Source organism: Neoarius graeffei, chromosome 22 (genome assembly GCF_027579695.1).
Source record: "Neoarius graeffei isolate fNeoGra1 chromosome 22, fNeoGra1.pri, whole genome shotgun sequence".
Classification (NCBI taxonomy): Eukaryota; Metazoa; Chordata; class Actinopteri; order Siluriformes; family Ariidae; genus Neoarius; species Neoarius graeffei.
Genome location: NC_083590.1, coordinates 6,463,882 through 6,480,729, shown reverse-complemented (window position 1 = coordinate 6,480,729; position 16,848 = coordinate 6,463,882). Strand labels below are relative to the sequence as shown.

Genomic DNA, 16,848 nt, shown 5'->3' with positions numbered 1-16,848 from the left:
GCCCCTCCTGAACCAGAGACAAAGTCAAAAGCACTTTACCTGGGCAAAGGAGAGAAAGAACTGGACTGTTGCTCAGTGGTCCAAACCCCTCTTTTCAGATGAAAGTAAATTCTGCATTAGTGTGACATGGCATGAAGACGATCAGTCTATGGCACTGCTGAGGTGTTATTTAAGCCCAGGTTGTTTTGATGGTGGTCTTCAGCTTGTCTGTATTTTTTGGTTGGGTGTTTCTCAGCTTCCTCTTGACAATAGCCCATGGAGTCTCTCTGGGGTTCAGGTCAGGTAAGTTGGCTGGTCAATCAAGCACAGTAATGTCATGGTCAACAAACCATTTGGTAGTAGTTTTGGCACTGTGGGCAGGTGCTAAGTCCTGCTGGAAAAGGAAATCGGCATCTCCAAAAAGCTTGTCAGCAGATAGAAGCATGAAGTGCTCTAAAATCTCCTGGTAGATGATGCATTGACTTTGGACTTGATAAAACACAGTGGACCAACAACAGCAGATAACATGGCACCCCAAATCCTCAGATGCCCCTTTTCCACCAAAGCAGTTCCAGGGCTGGTTCGGGGCCAGTGCTTAGTTTGGAACCGGGTTTTCTGTTTCCACTGACAAAGAACTGGCTCTGGGGCCAGAAAAACCGGTTCCAGGCTAGCACCAACTCTCTGCTGGGCCAGAGGAAAGAACCGCTTATGTCAGCGGGGCGGAGTTGTTATTAACAGAGATGGGACCAAGTCACACATGTGCAAGTCTCAAGTAAGTCTCAAGTCTTAACCTTCAAGTCCCAAGTAAGTCCCAAGTCTTTTTTGTCTTGGGCAAGTCAAGTCAAGTCAAGTCACAGGCTATGTCAAGTCCAAGTCAAGTCACCTTAGGCGTATTGGCATAATTTTAGCAGCAGAATATGAATTTAATACATTGAAAAGGCAATACATAAGTAAATGTCAGTAAACATCCCTGGCACATGTGCCCAACCTGTTAAATATTTGCATTTTAAATACTCATGTTCTGTAAAATACATCATGGAATAAAACAAAACAGTAATAATGTCACAAAGTTATTTATTGATGGCAAAATTGATTGCAAGATTGAAAGCCAACTAAGTTTCTCACATTGTCATCAGCCAACAAGAAAAATAAACAGAGAATTGGCATTCTGTTATGTGCGTATAGAGGGTAGGACGACACCTTGGGTTAACAGGGGCATGAGCTCCTCCAATCTCTAATCACGTCAGATGAGATGATTATTATTAATAAGATACATGTGGAGAAACCTGAAGTGACTTCGATGTATGTTTGCGCCAGTAAAAAAAAAACAAAAACCAAAGGATAGAGAAATGTGTCAGACATAATTTAGGTCTCAAAAAGAAGACCTGTTCGTCCGTGCAAAAGTGACATCATCTTACCCCATATGACAAGCTACAGAGGTGTGTGCAAAAGCACTCTCTCCCTCTCCGAAGCTGCCTCAGCCTGTGCAGAGCGGGGACATACGACTTTGGCGCGGGAGTCTTGGTTCCCGCTATAATAGATTGTTATGAAAATAAATGTTAAATGAAATATGCATCCCGTGCATTCCTTTCCACAGGAACTTTGCTCACAACGTTTCGGTCGCGGCTAACGCACTGTCCTCCTTACCACAAGTGCAACGTTTCAGGAACAATACGGAAAGGACAGTGAGCGGGATTCATCTTTCCTTGAACAATTACCCAGAGACTTTTTAAATTACCTCACTGGGAAATATCCAATGCACCTGTTCAGTTACAGAGTTGTGCTCTCTAAATTGTAGTCATTCAAACCATTGTTTTGGTGGTCTGATAGCCTGACATGATGATATGATGTGAAATCTGTGAACACATCGTGGCATGGGGCGTGCCGGTATATAGCCCACGCAGAGAGCGTGCCTGATGGACAGGGCGGTGACAATGCAACGGCAGTGCAATCAAAATTACTGAAGTATGTGCATATTACATTTTATTTTCACAATAAAAACACGATGGAAATAACACTCAAGTCACTCAAGTCATCGTGTGTCAAGTCAAGTCCCGAGTCTTAAACTTCCAAGTCCGAGTCAAGTCTCAAGTATTTTCATGTTTTGTCAAGTCAAGTCACAAGTCATGAAAACAGTGACTCGAGTCGACTCGAGTCCAAGTCTCAAGTCCCCACCTCTGGTTGTTAAGACCAACAACAATAACAAGACCGCGAAAGATCACCATTTTTAAGCGACGAGAAGCAGCAGCTGTACAAACGTGAAGTCATCCATTATTATTTGTGTTGTTGTTGCTGCTGCTGCTTCTTCCATGTTGTTTTTGCTTTGATATTCACACCAAGGTTTATGTAAACGTAGCGCCGTAACTGATGTATACAGGGACGTAATGATGTGGCTCCACTTAGCACTGCAAGCTATGGAAAAGCAAACTGGTTCTCAGCTGGCTCGCAAGTTGAACGAGTTGTGAACCAGCACCAGCCCTGGAACTGATTTGGTGGAAAAGGGGTAAGGGACTGCGGAAACTTCACACTGGACTTCAAACACCTTCTTGGATTCTGTGCCTCTGCGCTCTTCCTCCAGACTCTAGGACCTTGATTTCCAAATGAAATGCAACGTTTACTTTCATCTGAAAACAGGACTTTGGATCACTGAGCAACAGTCCAGTTCTTTCTCTCCCTCGCCCAGATAAGATGCTTCTGATGTTGTCTCTGGTTCAGGAGGGGCTTGATATTAGGAATGTGACAGTTGTAGCCCCTTTCGTGAAGATGTCTGTGCATGGTGGCTCTTGATGCAATGACCTCAGCCTCAGTCCACTCCTTGTGAAGCTCTCCCAAGTCCTTGAATTGACTTTTCTTGACAATCCTCTCAAGGCTGTGCTCATCCCTGTTGCTTGTGCACCTTTTCCAGCCAGCCTTTTCAGCAGTGAACAACTGTGGGTCCTCCTTGTGGAGGGTTTTGATGATTGCCTTCTGGACAGCTGTCAAGTCAGTAGTCTTGGGCGGCATGGTGGTGTAGTGGTTAGCATGGTCACCTCACAGCAATAAGGTTCTGGGTTTGAACCCAGCGGCCGGTGAGGGTCTTTCTGTGTGGAGTTTGCATGTTCTCCCTGTGTCTGCGTGGGTTTCCTCCAGGTGCTCCTGTTTCCCCCACAGTCCAAAGACATGCACTTAGGTTAACGTGGGGCAGCCTTTTACTGAAGTGCCCTTGAGCAAGGTACCCAACCCCTGACTGCTCTCCGGGTGCTCTAGTGTGGCTGCCCACTGCTCTGGGTGTGTGCGTGTGTTCACTGCTTCAGATGGATTAAATGCAGAGGATGAATTTCACTGTGCTTGAAGTGTGCATATGACAAATAAAGGTTTCTTCTTCTTCCCCATGATTGTGGTTGCATGTACTGAATTAGACCAAGAGATACACTGTGTTTATACAGTTTTACTTAAACTCAGAATTAACTACTCTAATGTTTTGAGATTTTGTTTTTCATGAGAGGAGAGCACATGAGAGGAGAGCGCAGCTTGAGCAGGGGATGTTTCTGCATGGTCCTAGTGCTTGCATGCTCTCCTGTTTTTGAGCAGGTGCACTTTCTGTGTCGCCCTAATGCCTGCACTCCTGTTTTTTCAACTCTTAATGTGTGTGTGTGTGTGTGGGGGGACTTTCAGGTGGGTCCCGTTGGTGTGGTGGAAGTGATATAATAGTTGGGGAACTCTGTGGGTGGAAGTGGTCAGTCTAAGAATAAATATCAGACTCAATCAATTTATGTATGACAAGGGTTTTGACTATTTTTTGCAACCCTTCATTGATAATTTAGTAGGATGGTTGGACAGTTAAGCACAATGGAAAACCTTACCTAGAGACAGTACATTTGATGTGAGCTATTTAAGTGCTGGGGCAGCACGTTGGTGTAGTGGTTAGCACTATGACCTCACAGCAAGAAGGTTCTGGGTTTGAGTCCACTGGCCAATGGGGGCTTTTCTGTGCAGAGTTTGCATGTTCTCCCTGTGTCTGTGTGGGTTTCCTCTGGGTGCTCTGGTTTCCCTCACAGCCCAGAGACATGCAGGTTAGGTTAATTGGCAGCTCTCGAATTGACTGGAGGCGTGAATGTGAGTGGTTGTCTCTGTGTCAGCCCTGTGATGATCTGGCAACTTGTCCAGGGTGTACCCTGCCTCTCGTCCATGGTCAGCTGGATAGGCTCCAGCTTGCCCATAACCCTGCACAGGATAAGCGGTTACAAAATAATGGATGGAAAAGTTTAAGTGCTGGTTTGATGTTGAATGGCAAGCTAGAAAATCCTGCCTGGGATTTTGATGACATGAAGCATAGTTTTAGTGAGGTTTCTGACCACATCAAACACTCAAGACTATACCTGTACTTACAAGAAAAAGCTTGGTAACAATAGAGAGAAGAGTAAGAACTCAAAAGTGTGAAGTTGATTAAATCTGCCTTGGAGTTGTGCCTATCTGTTCCTGCATCACTTGCAAATGCATGTGTGCAGGCTTTTCTTCCTCCTGCAGCGCCACCATATTATGAAGCATTTGTAAGTAGTTGTGGCAGCAGGGGCGTGGTTGAGCATCAGCTATGTGTCTTTTACACAGCTTATGGCATACGTATCTGTTGGCATTTTCAGTTCACTGCAACAGTTTACTGCGGGTAATGCTGGCGAACAAAGAATGCTTCTGCGCATGTACAACAGAATATTTTCTCATTGAATATCCACATTAGGTCTGATGTGTGACTTCTTGTTGTCTTGACAACCATGCAATATTGTAAACCATATTCACCCCTCTTTCTCCATTGGGTAGAGTAGCATAATACATGTAGGATAAGTGATATGCTAACAATATTGCATGCTATCGAACCAAATGAATTAAACCTGTGAGAAGGGAATAGAACACGTGTTTTTATTCTGTTTAAAAAGTGTCCTTTATGTATAATAATTCCTGATATTTCACTCCTATAACGTCACTTCCAGTGTTTTCCTGCTGACTTGATGTGCATTGTCAAAATTAAAATTCTTTTAATTAACTTGCATTTTTTGTGGATGTGTCCATATAATATAAAGAACATTACATGGTGGCATGAAGATATGAAGCTTATATTCTCGTGTTGAAAATATTTTCATGAGTGAGCGAAACAAAAGAGTGCACCAGTATTTTTAAGTTCGTTTCTTAGACAAGGATTTTTAAGATCATTACCTTGTTGACAGTTTCAGCGTGAATCTTCCGCCTTAAGGCGGAAGATTCACGCTGAAACTGTCAACAAGTTAATGATCTTAAAAATCCTTGTCTAAGAAACGAACTTAAAAATACTTAAACAGTCAGACATAATGAACTTCCACTACATATGAAGAGTGCACCACTTGAAGATAAACTTCATATCTTCGTGCAACCATGTAATATCCTCTAAAGATTATATTTAACAGTTATATCACAAAATTGAGTTGTACATGAGCTGATAGCTGATGAGGCACACAGCACGGAGTTGTCTATAAGCCATGTACGACAAGATTGAGTGAAATAACTGTTTTATTCTATTCACGTTCACTGGATTTTGAGAAACAGCATTTTTATTTTTAACAAATTTAATAAATAACTTCATACAAAACATCCATCAAAATCATTTCCACTTAGAATGTAAACAAACCAGCGAAACAACAGGAGCAATTTGTGAAAAATGCGATGATAATTCTTGAAATATATAAAAAAGACATTCCATCAAATACCTTTATTCCATATTTTATTGCTTTTTTTTTTGTATTTTTGGGGGTTTTGTTTTTGAGTAGAGTTTTTATTCCGTCCTTGGTTGATTCAGCAACACGTGCCGCCATTTTGTTTTTCTCTACTCACGGTATATGAGCTGGTAGCCTAGTAGTAGAGTAGCCAATCAGAGCGTGCGATTGGTCATATCCAGTGAATGTGGATATTATATTATAATGTAAGCCAACTGATTCAATCCCTCAGGTAGATCAAAGTACACTTTGATCAAGTAGAAATTCTCCAAAATAATTCAAGAAATGAGTTTTCTCCTATTTCAGTATCTTAAAATGACTACTTAGATGAATGAGGATATGAGTTAATTTTTACTTTTATATATTCACTTAATATTTTTTCTATTCACTTTCTTTTATATCTATATTGTAAATACTGGACATTTTGATGCGCCCTCCAGACCAGTAGGTGGCGGTAATGCACCACCTCTCTGTTTGCAAACCGCCAATAAACCTCGAAGAACAAGAAGAGAAACAATAGCAGCAGTAACAGCAGCACGCTAAAGGTTTGTGAAACTTCCCACCTGAGCTGCTCGTTTAACAGCTAGTGGAGATTCTGGAGTCATGAATCTGTGGATTTTTCTTGCTGTGTCCTGATTCTTTCCACCTCTTCTAATGAAATGAGGGTCCAGACGGCGCTCTGGAGGAAAATCTCCACAGACTCCTGCTGCTACTGGCTCAAAGGATAAGTTTAGTCATGGGGCTGAGTCCTCTTTTACTTTTAAACTCTTTAAACAGCTAAAGTCCTGCACAGTGTTCATAAAGGAGCTGATTTGGCTGCAGGTTTCTGATGTAAATTCTGAACCAATCAGCAGATGAACAAACCAGAAGACCAGCCTGCTATCTGTTAGCTCACTCGCTGAAGTTCATTAGATGGAAATGTGGAACACTTGCTCCACTTGGGAGATGGATGAGGGAGAAAATGGGCTCTTATTCAGAAGAATTTGTTTTTGGGCAGAAACAGAAGATTTGTGCACATGTTCAAAACTACTGTTTATGGTTTTGTAGCAATTCACACAAATATGCACCATCATTCAAAAGTTTATCTATAAAAAGGATTGTAATATGAGTCTAGTGTTGTAGACTTGGGTTTATTAATAATAATAATAATAATAATAATAATAGTGTGGTGTGATACAGCACCATTTTTACTGTGTTGAGCAGACATGTGTTGTCTGTTCTCTCAGAGCTCCAGGGCCAGAGTGCTGTAAACTTTCTGCCCCTTTTGGGTAATATCTGTGTTTTCTGGTCTTTTTTCTTCACAAAGGTGAGCCAGAAAATCTGCTTTTAATGGGTGGTATTTATTCCAGTCCATTTTACTTCCACAGACAAAAATGAAAGAAAAAGTGTGTTCCAGTAGACTAAAAGAAGTCCTCTCTCTTTGGCCCCCACATTCACTCACAGCCCTAACCCTCACTCAAACTACAGTGGAGGCTTTGCACCATCATGTGACTCCATAGCAACAGTAACTACACTGCCACTGACAGGGGGCATGCTTGAAGTACTTCATTTAGACGAGTTAGTTGTTATTGATCAGTATGGGAAGGTTTTGCTGTGTTTTTTGGATGTGCAAATTGTTTTGAATGAAACGAAGACATCAGGTTTTTTTAATTTACCAAAAGTAATTGATCATCAGGAGAAAAAATGGAGACATTTCTAAACATAGACAGGGAAATGGGGGAAAAACATTCAGTTGGACTCTGTGTTGAATGGAGAGGTCAAAAACCTGATGGTATGCTCACTTCATTACCATGAAGGTAAGAATAAAAAAAATTAATTTCATAACTGCAGTAAGGTTCTTATTCAGTGAAGTGAACGTGAGCAGCACAGCAGCTTGGCACAGTCTAACCTTCATAGAGACTTAAAAAGTGCATTTACATTCAGGGATCCTTCGGAGCACATTGTGCGTGTGCTTGGGACCCAGTCATTATGGGAAACGCCTGATGCTGAATTGAGTGCAATCAGCCCACACATGTAAAGACACTGAAGTATTTTGTCAGATATGCGGCGGTAGACAGATGTAAGTGCAGGAAGAGTGTTTATTAGCAGGTTTGATATTTACAAAAACAAAATACAAACTAAATTGAACGCAGAGTCATAAGCACAGCTAGAAACATATGTAACAGTGATGATGATGATACTTCGTAAAGCCTCTGTATCCTTATACATGCGTGCTGATTGCGTTCAAATCAGCATCAGGTGTTTCCCATAATGACTCGGTCCCAAGCACATGCATAACATGCTCCGAAAGATCCCCAAATATAAATGCACTTTTTAAGTCTTGGTGAAGGTTAGGCGATGCCGAGCCGCTGTGTTGCTCATGTTCACTTCACTGGATAAAAATGAGCTCCTCGCTGCAGTTCTTACCTTAGTGCAAATGAAGTGAGCATACCATAGGGTTTGCTACCTCTCCATTGGATACCGAGTACTGCTGAATGTTTTTTTTTTTTCCTCATTTTTCTCTTCTATATTTAGAAATTTCTCTGCTTTTTTTCCCCCCAGAGGATGAATTACTTTTGGTAAATAAAAAAAAAAAACTCCGATGTCTTTTGTTTCATTCAGATGATTTGCATATCTAAAAACGCAGCAAATCCTTTCCATACCGATCAATAACAATTAACTAGTCTGAATGAAGCACTGCAGGCGTGCCCCCTGTCATGGCGGCATAGTTACAGTTTGTGACAGTGAGGCCATGGTCAACGGCTGGTTTGTGAATGGAGAGTGACGTCGGGGAAGGTGAGTGGCAAAATGGAAGCACCTGTGGTGAATTAATGTGCTGTCTGAGTGCAGTGACAGAGAGAAAATAAAAGGGGAGAGGAGCAGAGTGTGGTTGGTTTTCCCAGGCTGAAGTCACATTGGTGCATTGATTCGATCAGATAAGATAGCCTTTATTGTCATCACACAGTCACCCCTACAACGAAATTGATGTGCCACAACCGAAAGTGTATGAAAAACACAAGAAGAGCATACATAAAAACAAGAACACAAAAACAAGAATATTTGATCGTCATAAAAAGTAGACTAAATAAGTAAAAATCGAGGTAAAGTTATTGCACTTCATAAATGTTTTTCTTTGTAAATCTTTGTTTTGCATAAAAATACCAACCTTAACAATATATGCAAAACCAGGTATCGCATTCTTTGTAACTAACCACTCATGCATTCTTTCCCAAAAAAGTTTAATAATTTCACAGCTATTAAAAAAATATGTTCCTGGGATTCAGTATTTTTCTTACAAAACATGCAAGCATAACTATCCAAATGAAACCTCACTTGTAAAAATTCACTGCAAGGATAAACATCGTGAATTGTTTTGAGATGTGAACCTCTTTCATTTTGGGTAACAATGGAAAAGACAAGTGTCTGGTTCTAACTTTGATATTGTCTGCTTTTGAAAAATCTTGAAATAAAACTTTTAACAGGAAGAGGAAAACATTCTTTAGTAATTAATGATCTCAAAATGTTATTACATTTACTGTCTATAAAATTGTATGGGTCAATAAGCAAAATAGAAGAATACATATATATTATTTTCCCTATTGTGAAATACCGTGACCGAGGTCTTGAAAATACTGACCGAGGCCTCTGGGCCGAGCTCACGGTATTTCACGATACGGATCGGCCTTAGGCTGGTAAATAATATATTTATTTTTTTCTTTACCAAATTCTAACAGAAAATGAGAGCGCCCGAAAGGGAAACCATATTGAGAACAAGCTTGTCAAAAACCTGTTTGACAAGCTACATCAGCTCGGAATTTTCCAAAAATAAAAAACTTGATCTAGGCAACACAAAACCAGGTGCTTTCTTCATAGTAAATAATATATATTTATTTCGTCTTCATCAGGGTACTAAAACTCTCGTTTGCTGTGAACACTGTCGTTATCGCTATCCACACTGTAAAATTAATACTATTATACTGAGAAATGTAAAAATAACTGTTGTCAAAAAATTGCTACTATGTTTGTTGTTGTGAACGAGCGAGCCGCCAAAGGTCCGTAACCAGGGTCCGGATTGTAGGATTCTGGACTGCTTGCGAGCCAGTCAGAGCACACGATTTGATGGAAACTGGACCGCGAAAAAAAAATGTAATATTCCTTTCTTCATGTTCCTCAAAGCCACTGAATAGCTTTGACAACCAAAGAATATTGCTTATGTGAGCACACCAGATTAAATTTTATTTTAAAATCAGTGTAGCTTAAAATATTACCATCTTCATCCATTACAGCCCACACTCTAATCTAATTTAATTAATACTTGGCAGATTCTACCATAACAGAGGCCAGTTAACTCCCATCTCCTTAAATTGCTGAATTGATTAATTTGATCATTCTATTAAGTTTTTCTAGTAGCATTTGGGGTCTTGGACATTCATAGTAAATTTTAGGACAGTAGTCCTGGTAACTAATTAATAAAAGCCGTTTTAATTAACCCGTGTTCCTACCATCATTCTGACAGACAAAATCAGTCTTTATCTGACAGACACTCTCCCACAATTTTGAATCTTTTTCATGGAGGAAAGTCATGAAAATCATATAGAATGTCTGCCAGAGTATGATATAATCATATGAAGCAAATATATGTTCCACAATTTAAAAAAAAAAAAAAGTTTATCTCTTTGAAAACCACCATTTCTATTGTCATTTAGCATGTCTGTCAGAAATGACAATAGAAACACATCGGTTTCTATCATCAAAATCTGACAGACAAACTGTCTACCATCATATTCTGACAGACACTCTAGATGACAATAGCAACAAAACTGTTTTACATTATTAATCTGACAAATTTAGTAATAATATTAAATACCTCATCACTAGAACCAAATAATATAAAATATTGAAATAAAAAATAAAATTTATTTTCAAAATTGAAATAACAATAATTGTAAAATACCAGTATTGTGGAAATTACATGAAATAACTACATTATACATGTATTCTTTTCAATCAGAACATGTAATTCAAAAATCTTTATAATCAATGACGCTTATGCAATTAATACTTATTGAGAATGTATTATTAACAGTACATTGTATACATGTAATTACATACATCAATATCACTAATTCCAGCAGTTCCTTAACAATTGACGGGTAATCTAAAAGTTTGAAACATGAATTTTTAGGAATAACAAAACTATACAGTAACACAGGAAAGTATAAAACATTTCAAGTTTTTTTTTTACTGGTGAAGTTATGATTAAAATTACTGGCAGTGTAGGATTTTTAGGCCTATACCTATTTATATGTACATGTATGAAGAAAATCAATGTAGATCTTTTTTCATTGAACTGTACTTGGTGTGAATTTTTTTTTCATTACATCATCAGCTACTGTGAATGGATTGTGCCCAATCAGAGGGATAGGGCCCCAAAATATTCTGCTTAAGGGGAATATAGTCTCTTCATCTAGTTTCGAAGGCCAACGGAAAGCTGAAGCACCTATTGCCTGGAGGAATTTAAAGTGGATGCCTTGGCCACGATCCTCTATCGCCTGTCCAATGTAGTATCTCTTTGAAAAGTACACTGCATAATATGAGTGTAGCTGTAGGGGTTGCTGGAATATCATCGGAAATTAGAATTATTTACACAATATGCCTACTAAGATGCAAATAAAATATCCATTTTAGCAGTTCTTGGTTATCTAAGTTTATCAATATTTGGATGCGATTAAGAATTTTTGAGAGAATCTTACCTTATAAGTAGTTTCACAATAATTGTCACTGTCACTTGACACCCTACCACCTTGAAATGTTGCTGTTGCATCTTCAGGATTACCTGAAATGTTTTCATTATTTGAGGGTAACATTGGAATATTATACATCACTCAATAATTAAACAGTAATTATTGAGTTTTAAATTTTTTCCTTTCATAAACCTTTCCATTATGATCTATTTAGACTGTGAGGGGACCGTTGATTCCATAATTCACTGACCGTAACCTTTATTGTTTGCTAATTATTGACACCTCTCATTTCCCAGGAAAATTAAATGGTTTATACAAGGAGAAATTTTAAAACTCAATAATTACTGTTTATACAGGAGAAAGGCAAAACAAAAATTGTTTGTAGCATAAAAATACAGGCCTTATACAAGGCTATATTATTATACATAACAGAATTCATTCATACAAAATGTGGCTAAATTAAATTTCCAACCATTCCTTCTTCCTTTGAAATTCTTTTCTCATTTTGGATATTTAATGTGGGTAACTCTACTGATTATCAAAAGAGATTCTGACTGATCAAGGCACCTCGTTTATGTCACGGACACTGAACGAACTGTATAGGTTATTAGGGATTAAGCCGATCCGCACCAGCGTGTATCACCCACAAACAGACGGTTTAGTTGAAGGGTTCAATGTGTCATCAATCACCAGTCTGCTGCTATTGGACAAAATATTTCATCCATATTTCATCAAAAACTGCGACTGCAATTGGAATACGGGACGGGAGCTGTTCCTCGCGGGACAAATTAAATTCACCTAAAATTCGGGACGTCCCGGGCAAATCGGGACGGTTGGCAACCCTACTTGCGACCGACAGGTGTGTGCTATCACACTTTACAAGGTCTGTCGTTTTTGTGACGATAGCACACACCTGTCGGTCATATACTAAAGATAGCAATCTCATAGTCTGTCAGAACAGTGACGATAGACACGACTGTGTCACTTTCGCGGGGAAATAACACATTGAAATGGCCTGTCGGCTGAAAGGGTCGCAAGTGGCTCAGATTTATCTCAACTCACGATAGTTTTCCTCCAGAAAAATTTTAATATGAATGCACAAATATATTCTCAATGATTCTATCGTCAAAAATTTCTATTGTCAGGATAGCTGACTGAAAATCTTACCTTGATTTATTTGATGAAATCTAGCTGTCAGAACTCCAAGTCTTGCCCGGAAGTAAATGTCTGCTGTCACAAAAATCATGCGCAGTAGAATTTCCTCTTTGCGTCAGTCAACATGTGCGTGGTGAGGGCTTGAATTTTGCTATCGTCAGGTGCATTAGGCTGACAGACTGACGATAGCATTTTTTAAAAATAACTGTGGGCTTCTCTCGTGAACGAAATAGTTTTTTTGCTGTTAATCTATTTCAACTCTATCTGTTGACACCCAAAAATTTATAAAGCCTGCTTCCACACGATAACTACCAAAGATCCATAATGGCCGAGTCTATCGTCAGGCCATCTGACAGAAATTCACTGACGATATCAGCAGGGATAATGAAAGGGATTTTTAAAATGGGAGTTATGTCTGTCAGATATGTCAAAGAAATAGAACTTTATTCTTTAAAAATCTTTTATTGATATACTCGGTGTATTTTTAAATGACGTGCTGTTTTAGAAGACCAAATACCATATTTTCAAGGTTGAAAATATTACCTCACTGAAAAAAGGACAAGAAAAATTTCTTATTTTGTGGGCAAGTGGTTAATGGATCCAGTTACGGTAGAATCTGCTACTTACGTATCGAAGCGAGAAACGTACAGTTCTCCAGGTTAGAATCTAGAATTTAGTCAGATGTATATAATCATACAATCCTTTAATTTTAAGTAAAATTCTGTGAACGTATAACCCATTGCATGTCGGTACCTACTTACACTTTCTCAGCGTGATAATCTGCCTCCACAAATTATTATTTTTTGTATTCATTGTCGTTATTGCTTTTATTTATGTAATGCATTCCTAAAGTTTTGTGTAGTTTTAGATTGTCTCTTATCTTTTATTAAGTAGGGGTTAGGTCCCCATTGGGACAAGAGTTCTGCTCTTTTCCCCTGTCACACTCTTCTCTTTATTATGTGCAAGTGTTAAACTATTATCTTAGTTCGTTAGTATCGTGTTGTATGATTTTGTGACGAATTCATTAAACTAAACAAAACTCCTTTCTCCAACCAATCTTTGTAGAATAAAGGTTTCCTCTCATGTAAAACATCACTATTGTTCCAAACTGTAGCGTTATGTGGAGTGAAGTTCTGCTTATAGAGCATTTTCCAGTACAGTGATACCTGCATATGATAATCTGATAACTTAAATAGCAACCTGAAGGGGTCAAAATCACTCCGTAAAAAGAAAACTGATACCTCCTACCATGTGAAAGGGAGAGAGGATGAAAATGAACTTTTTAAAAGTGCAATGTATTCAAAAATTAGTCAAAATACTTTGTTCTTTGTCTATTCTACATAAGAAACTTATTAATAATTTACCAGATCCATCTACATTTGCATCTCTAAAATTCGGGGTGCTGCAGCCATTAAAGGTGGATGATTTGGTGGTTAAGCCATATTACAGTATTGTAGGGATGTGTTTGCGTTAACAATTTCATAACCACATGGGGGCGAAGTCTAGAATTATTTAAGAATCTTAAATTACGGGCAGCACGGTGGTGTAGTGGTTAGCGCTGTCGCCTCACAGCAAGAAGGTCCGGGTTCGAGCCCCGTAGCCGGCGAGGGCCTTTCTGTGCGGAGTTTGCATGTTCTCCCCGTGTCCACGTGGGTTTCCTCCGGGTGCTCTGGTTTCCCCCACAGTCCAAAGACATGCAGGTTAGGTTAACTGGTGACTCTAAATTGATCGTAGGTGTGAATGTGAGTGTGAATGGTTGTCTGTGTCTACGTGTCAGCCCTGTGATGACCTGGCGACTTGTCCAGTGTGTACCCCGCCTTTCGCCTGTAGTCAGCTGGGATAGGCTCTAGCTTGCCTGTGACCCTGTAGGACAGGATAAAGTGGCTAGAGATAATGAGATGAGATCTTAAATTATGTTATTGTGTTTTCCAGATGTATCACTGCTCAGATTGTGGGAAGAGTTTTACTCAAAGTGGTAATCTCAGAAATCACCAGCGTATCCATACAGGAGAGAAGCCGTATGTCTGCTTACAGTGTGGGATGAGTTTTACTTGGCAGAGGTGTCTCCAGCGGCACAAGCACATCCACGCAGGAGAGAGACCGTACTACTGTGGACAGTGTGGGAAGAGTTTTACTCGTCTGAGTCATCTCCATGAGCACGAGCGCATCCACACAGGAGAGAAGCCGTATCAGTGCTCACAGTGTGGGAAGAGTTTTACTCGTCAGAATCATCTCCATCGGCACAAGCGCATCCATACAGGAGAAAAGCCGTATTACTGCTCACACTGTGGGAAGAGTTTTACTCGTCTGAGTCATCTCCATGAGCACGAGCGCATCCACACAGGAGAGAAGCCGTATCAGTGCTCACAGTGTGGGAAGAGTTTTACTCGTCAGCATCATCTCCATCGGCACAAGCGCATCCATACAGGAGAAAAGCCGTATTACTGCTCACACTGTGGGAAGAGTTTTAGTTGTCAGAGTCATTTCCAACAGCATGAGCGCATCCACACGGGAGAGAAGCCGTATTACTGCTCACAGTGTGGGAAGAGTTTTACTCGTCAGCATCATCTCCATCGGCACAAGTGTATCCATACAGGAGAGAAGCCGTATCACTGCTCACAGTGTGGGAAGAGTTTTATTTGGCAGAGGAGTCTCCAACGACATCAGCACAGCCACACAGGTGGAGGATCTTAACCAGCCCTGTTGGCCCACGTGCCATCACCGATGAACCAACACAAAGCAGATACAGTCCTACTCTGTCACAACACCCAGTCCTTGTTATCCAAGCTTTATGCAAGCTGTCACAAACAAGTCATTTATAGCCTGGGAAAAGAATGCCTAGCGTCACGTAGATTAGGGGGAAGCTGACTCCATGGTGCCTTGTCACAGCAGGGAATTCTTGAGAACCCTGCGTAACTTCACACTCATTCCAGACCAGACTTTTTGACCAAAGACAGAATTTTCAAGCATCAGTAAGACAGGTTTAGTATTTTAGGGACTTTTTTTTTTCCTCTGACTAATGTTTTGTATTCCCAAATGAATCCTGAATCACACTATATGGCTCTTCCTTAAAAGATTGCTGTGAATGTTATATGAACAATGTGCTACTTACACACACGGATCCAAAGAAATGTACTCTAAAGAAACATACTGTTACTTGAACCGAAGTGTGTGTTTTTTTTTTTTTTTTCTTTAAAATCTGTGTGTTTGTCTAAAAGTTTTATAACAGTCTTCTTATCCATGTTAATGCTGCTCATGTTTATTAAGCTAATAAATATACTTGTACAAATAAGTACTGATTAGCCATTTATTAATGTAATGATTATCATTTTTAAGTTACATGACATGCATCCTGAATTGCCCTCTTAAAGGAGGATTCAACAGATACCTATTGGTCTGACTGCCCATTTTGAATAATTAATAGTGGACAACAATTGCGATAAAATATGTGAATTAGCGACAATTTTCACTTGGAATCACACTGAATTGATATTTGCATATTTTACCGCAATTGTTGTGTCTCCAACTAGTCGCAGGCTGTCACAGCCCAGCTTTCCCTTGTCAGGCAGGGAAGTAGAGGAAGCCTCATGAAAACTGACTTGAGAAGGGTTCGCAACGGCTTTGCAACACCAGCGATGCATTTGCGGCTATTTTGAGAGAAATTTTTTCGCGCGAATTGTTTGAACATGTTCAAAATTTCAATGACGAAGGAACGACACTTTGCGACTCATGCAAGGAAATTGAGAAGCCCTGCGAATGTTTCAAGACACTTTTGAAACTCTCTTGCGAATGACATTCGCAATTTGTCGCAAGCTGTCACAGCCCAGTGAGATAATTTGCTTATAAAAACAAACATGGGATTATTTACGAACACATTTTTACGGAAAATAATCAGAAGTGTTTCATATAAAATGAGTTAAAATAGTTTTATTTGTCCACTTGCTTACTGGACAGTTGACAGTTTGTATCGTGTAAGGGCAATAGATGGATGTCAGAGGATGAATTTCACTGTGCTTGAAGTGTGCATGTGACGAATAAAGGTTTCTTCTTCAGTGCAGGAAGAGTTTTATTGAAAACACGAGTAAACCGATTCAAAACCGAGCCAAAGGCAGAGTGGGAAAACAGGCAGTGGTGGAGTGAGACATAGACAGGATATCAGGGGGACACAATATAATACTCATAGTCCAAAAACACTGTTATAATCTCACATAGGCTCTCCTACTCTATCGTCTATCATCCGCACTTAACAAATTACCGTCATAAAAAAAAAT

At 39.6% G+C, this 16,848-nt stretch overlaps 1 protein-coding gene across 1 annotated transcript in view; it reads left to right on the top strand.

The window, feature by feature from the left end:
* The window catches only part of LOC132870267 (zinc finger protein 850-like), an 89,750-nt gene extending 73,881 nt beyond the window's left edge, over positions 1-15,869 (top strand). The window contains exon 9 of the mRNA XM_060903907.1: positions 14,526-15,869. Coding sequence (XP_060759890.1) covers positions 14,526-15,271 — 746 coding nt within the window. The 3' untranslated portion in view covers positions 15,272-15,869. The remainder of the gene's footprint in view (positions 1-14,525) is intronic.
* The last annotated feature ends 979 nt before the right edge of the window (positions 15,870-16,848 follow it).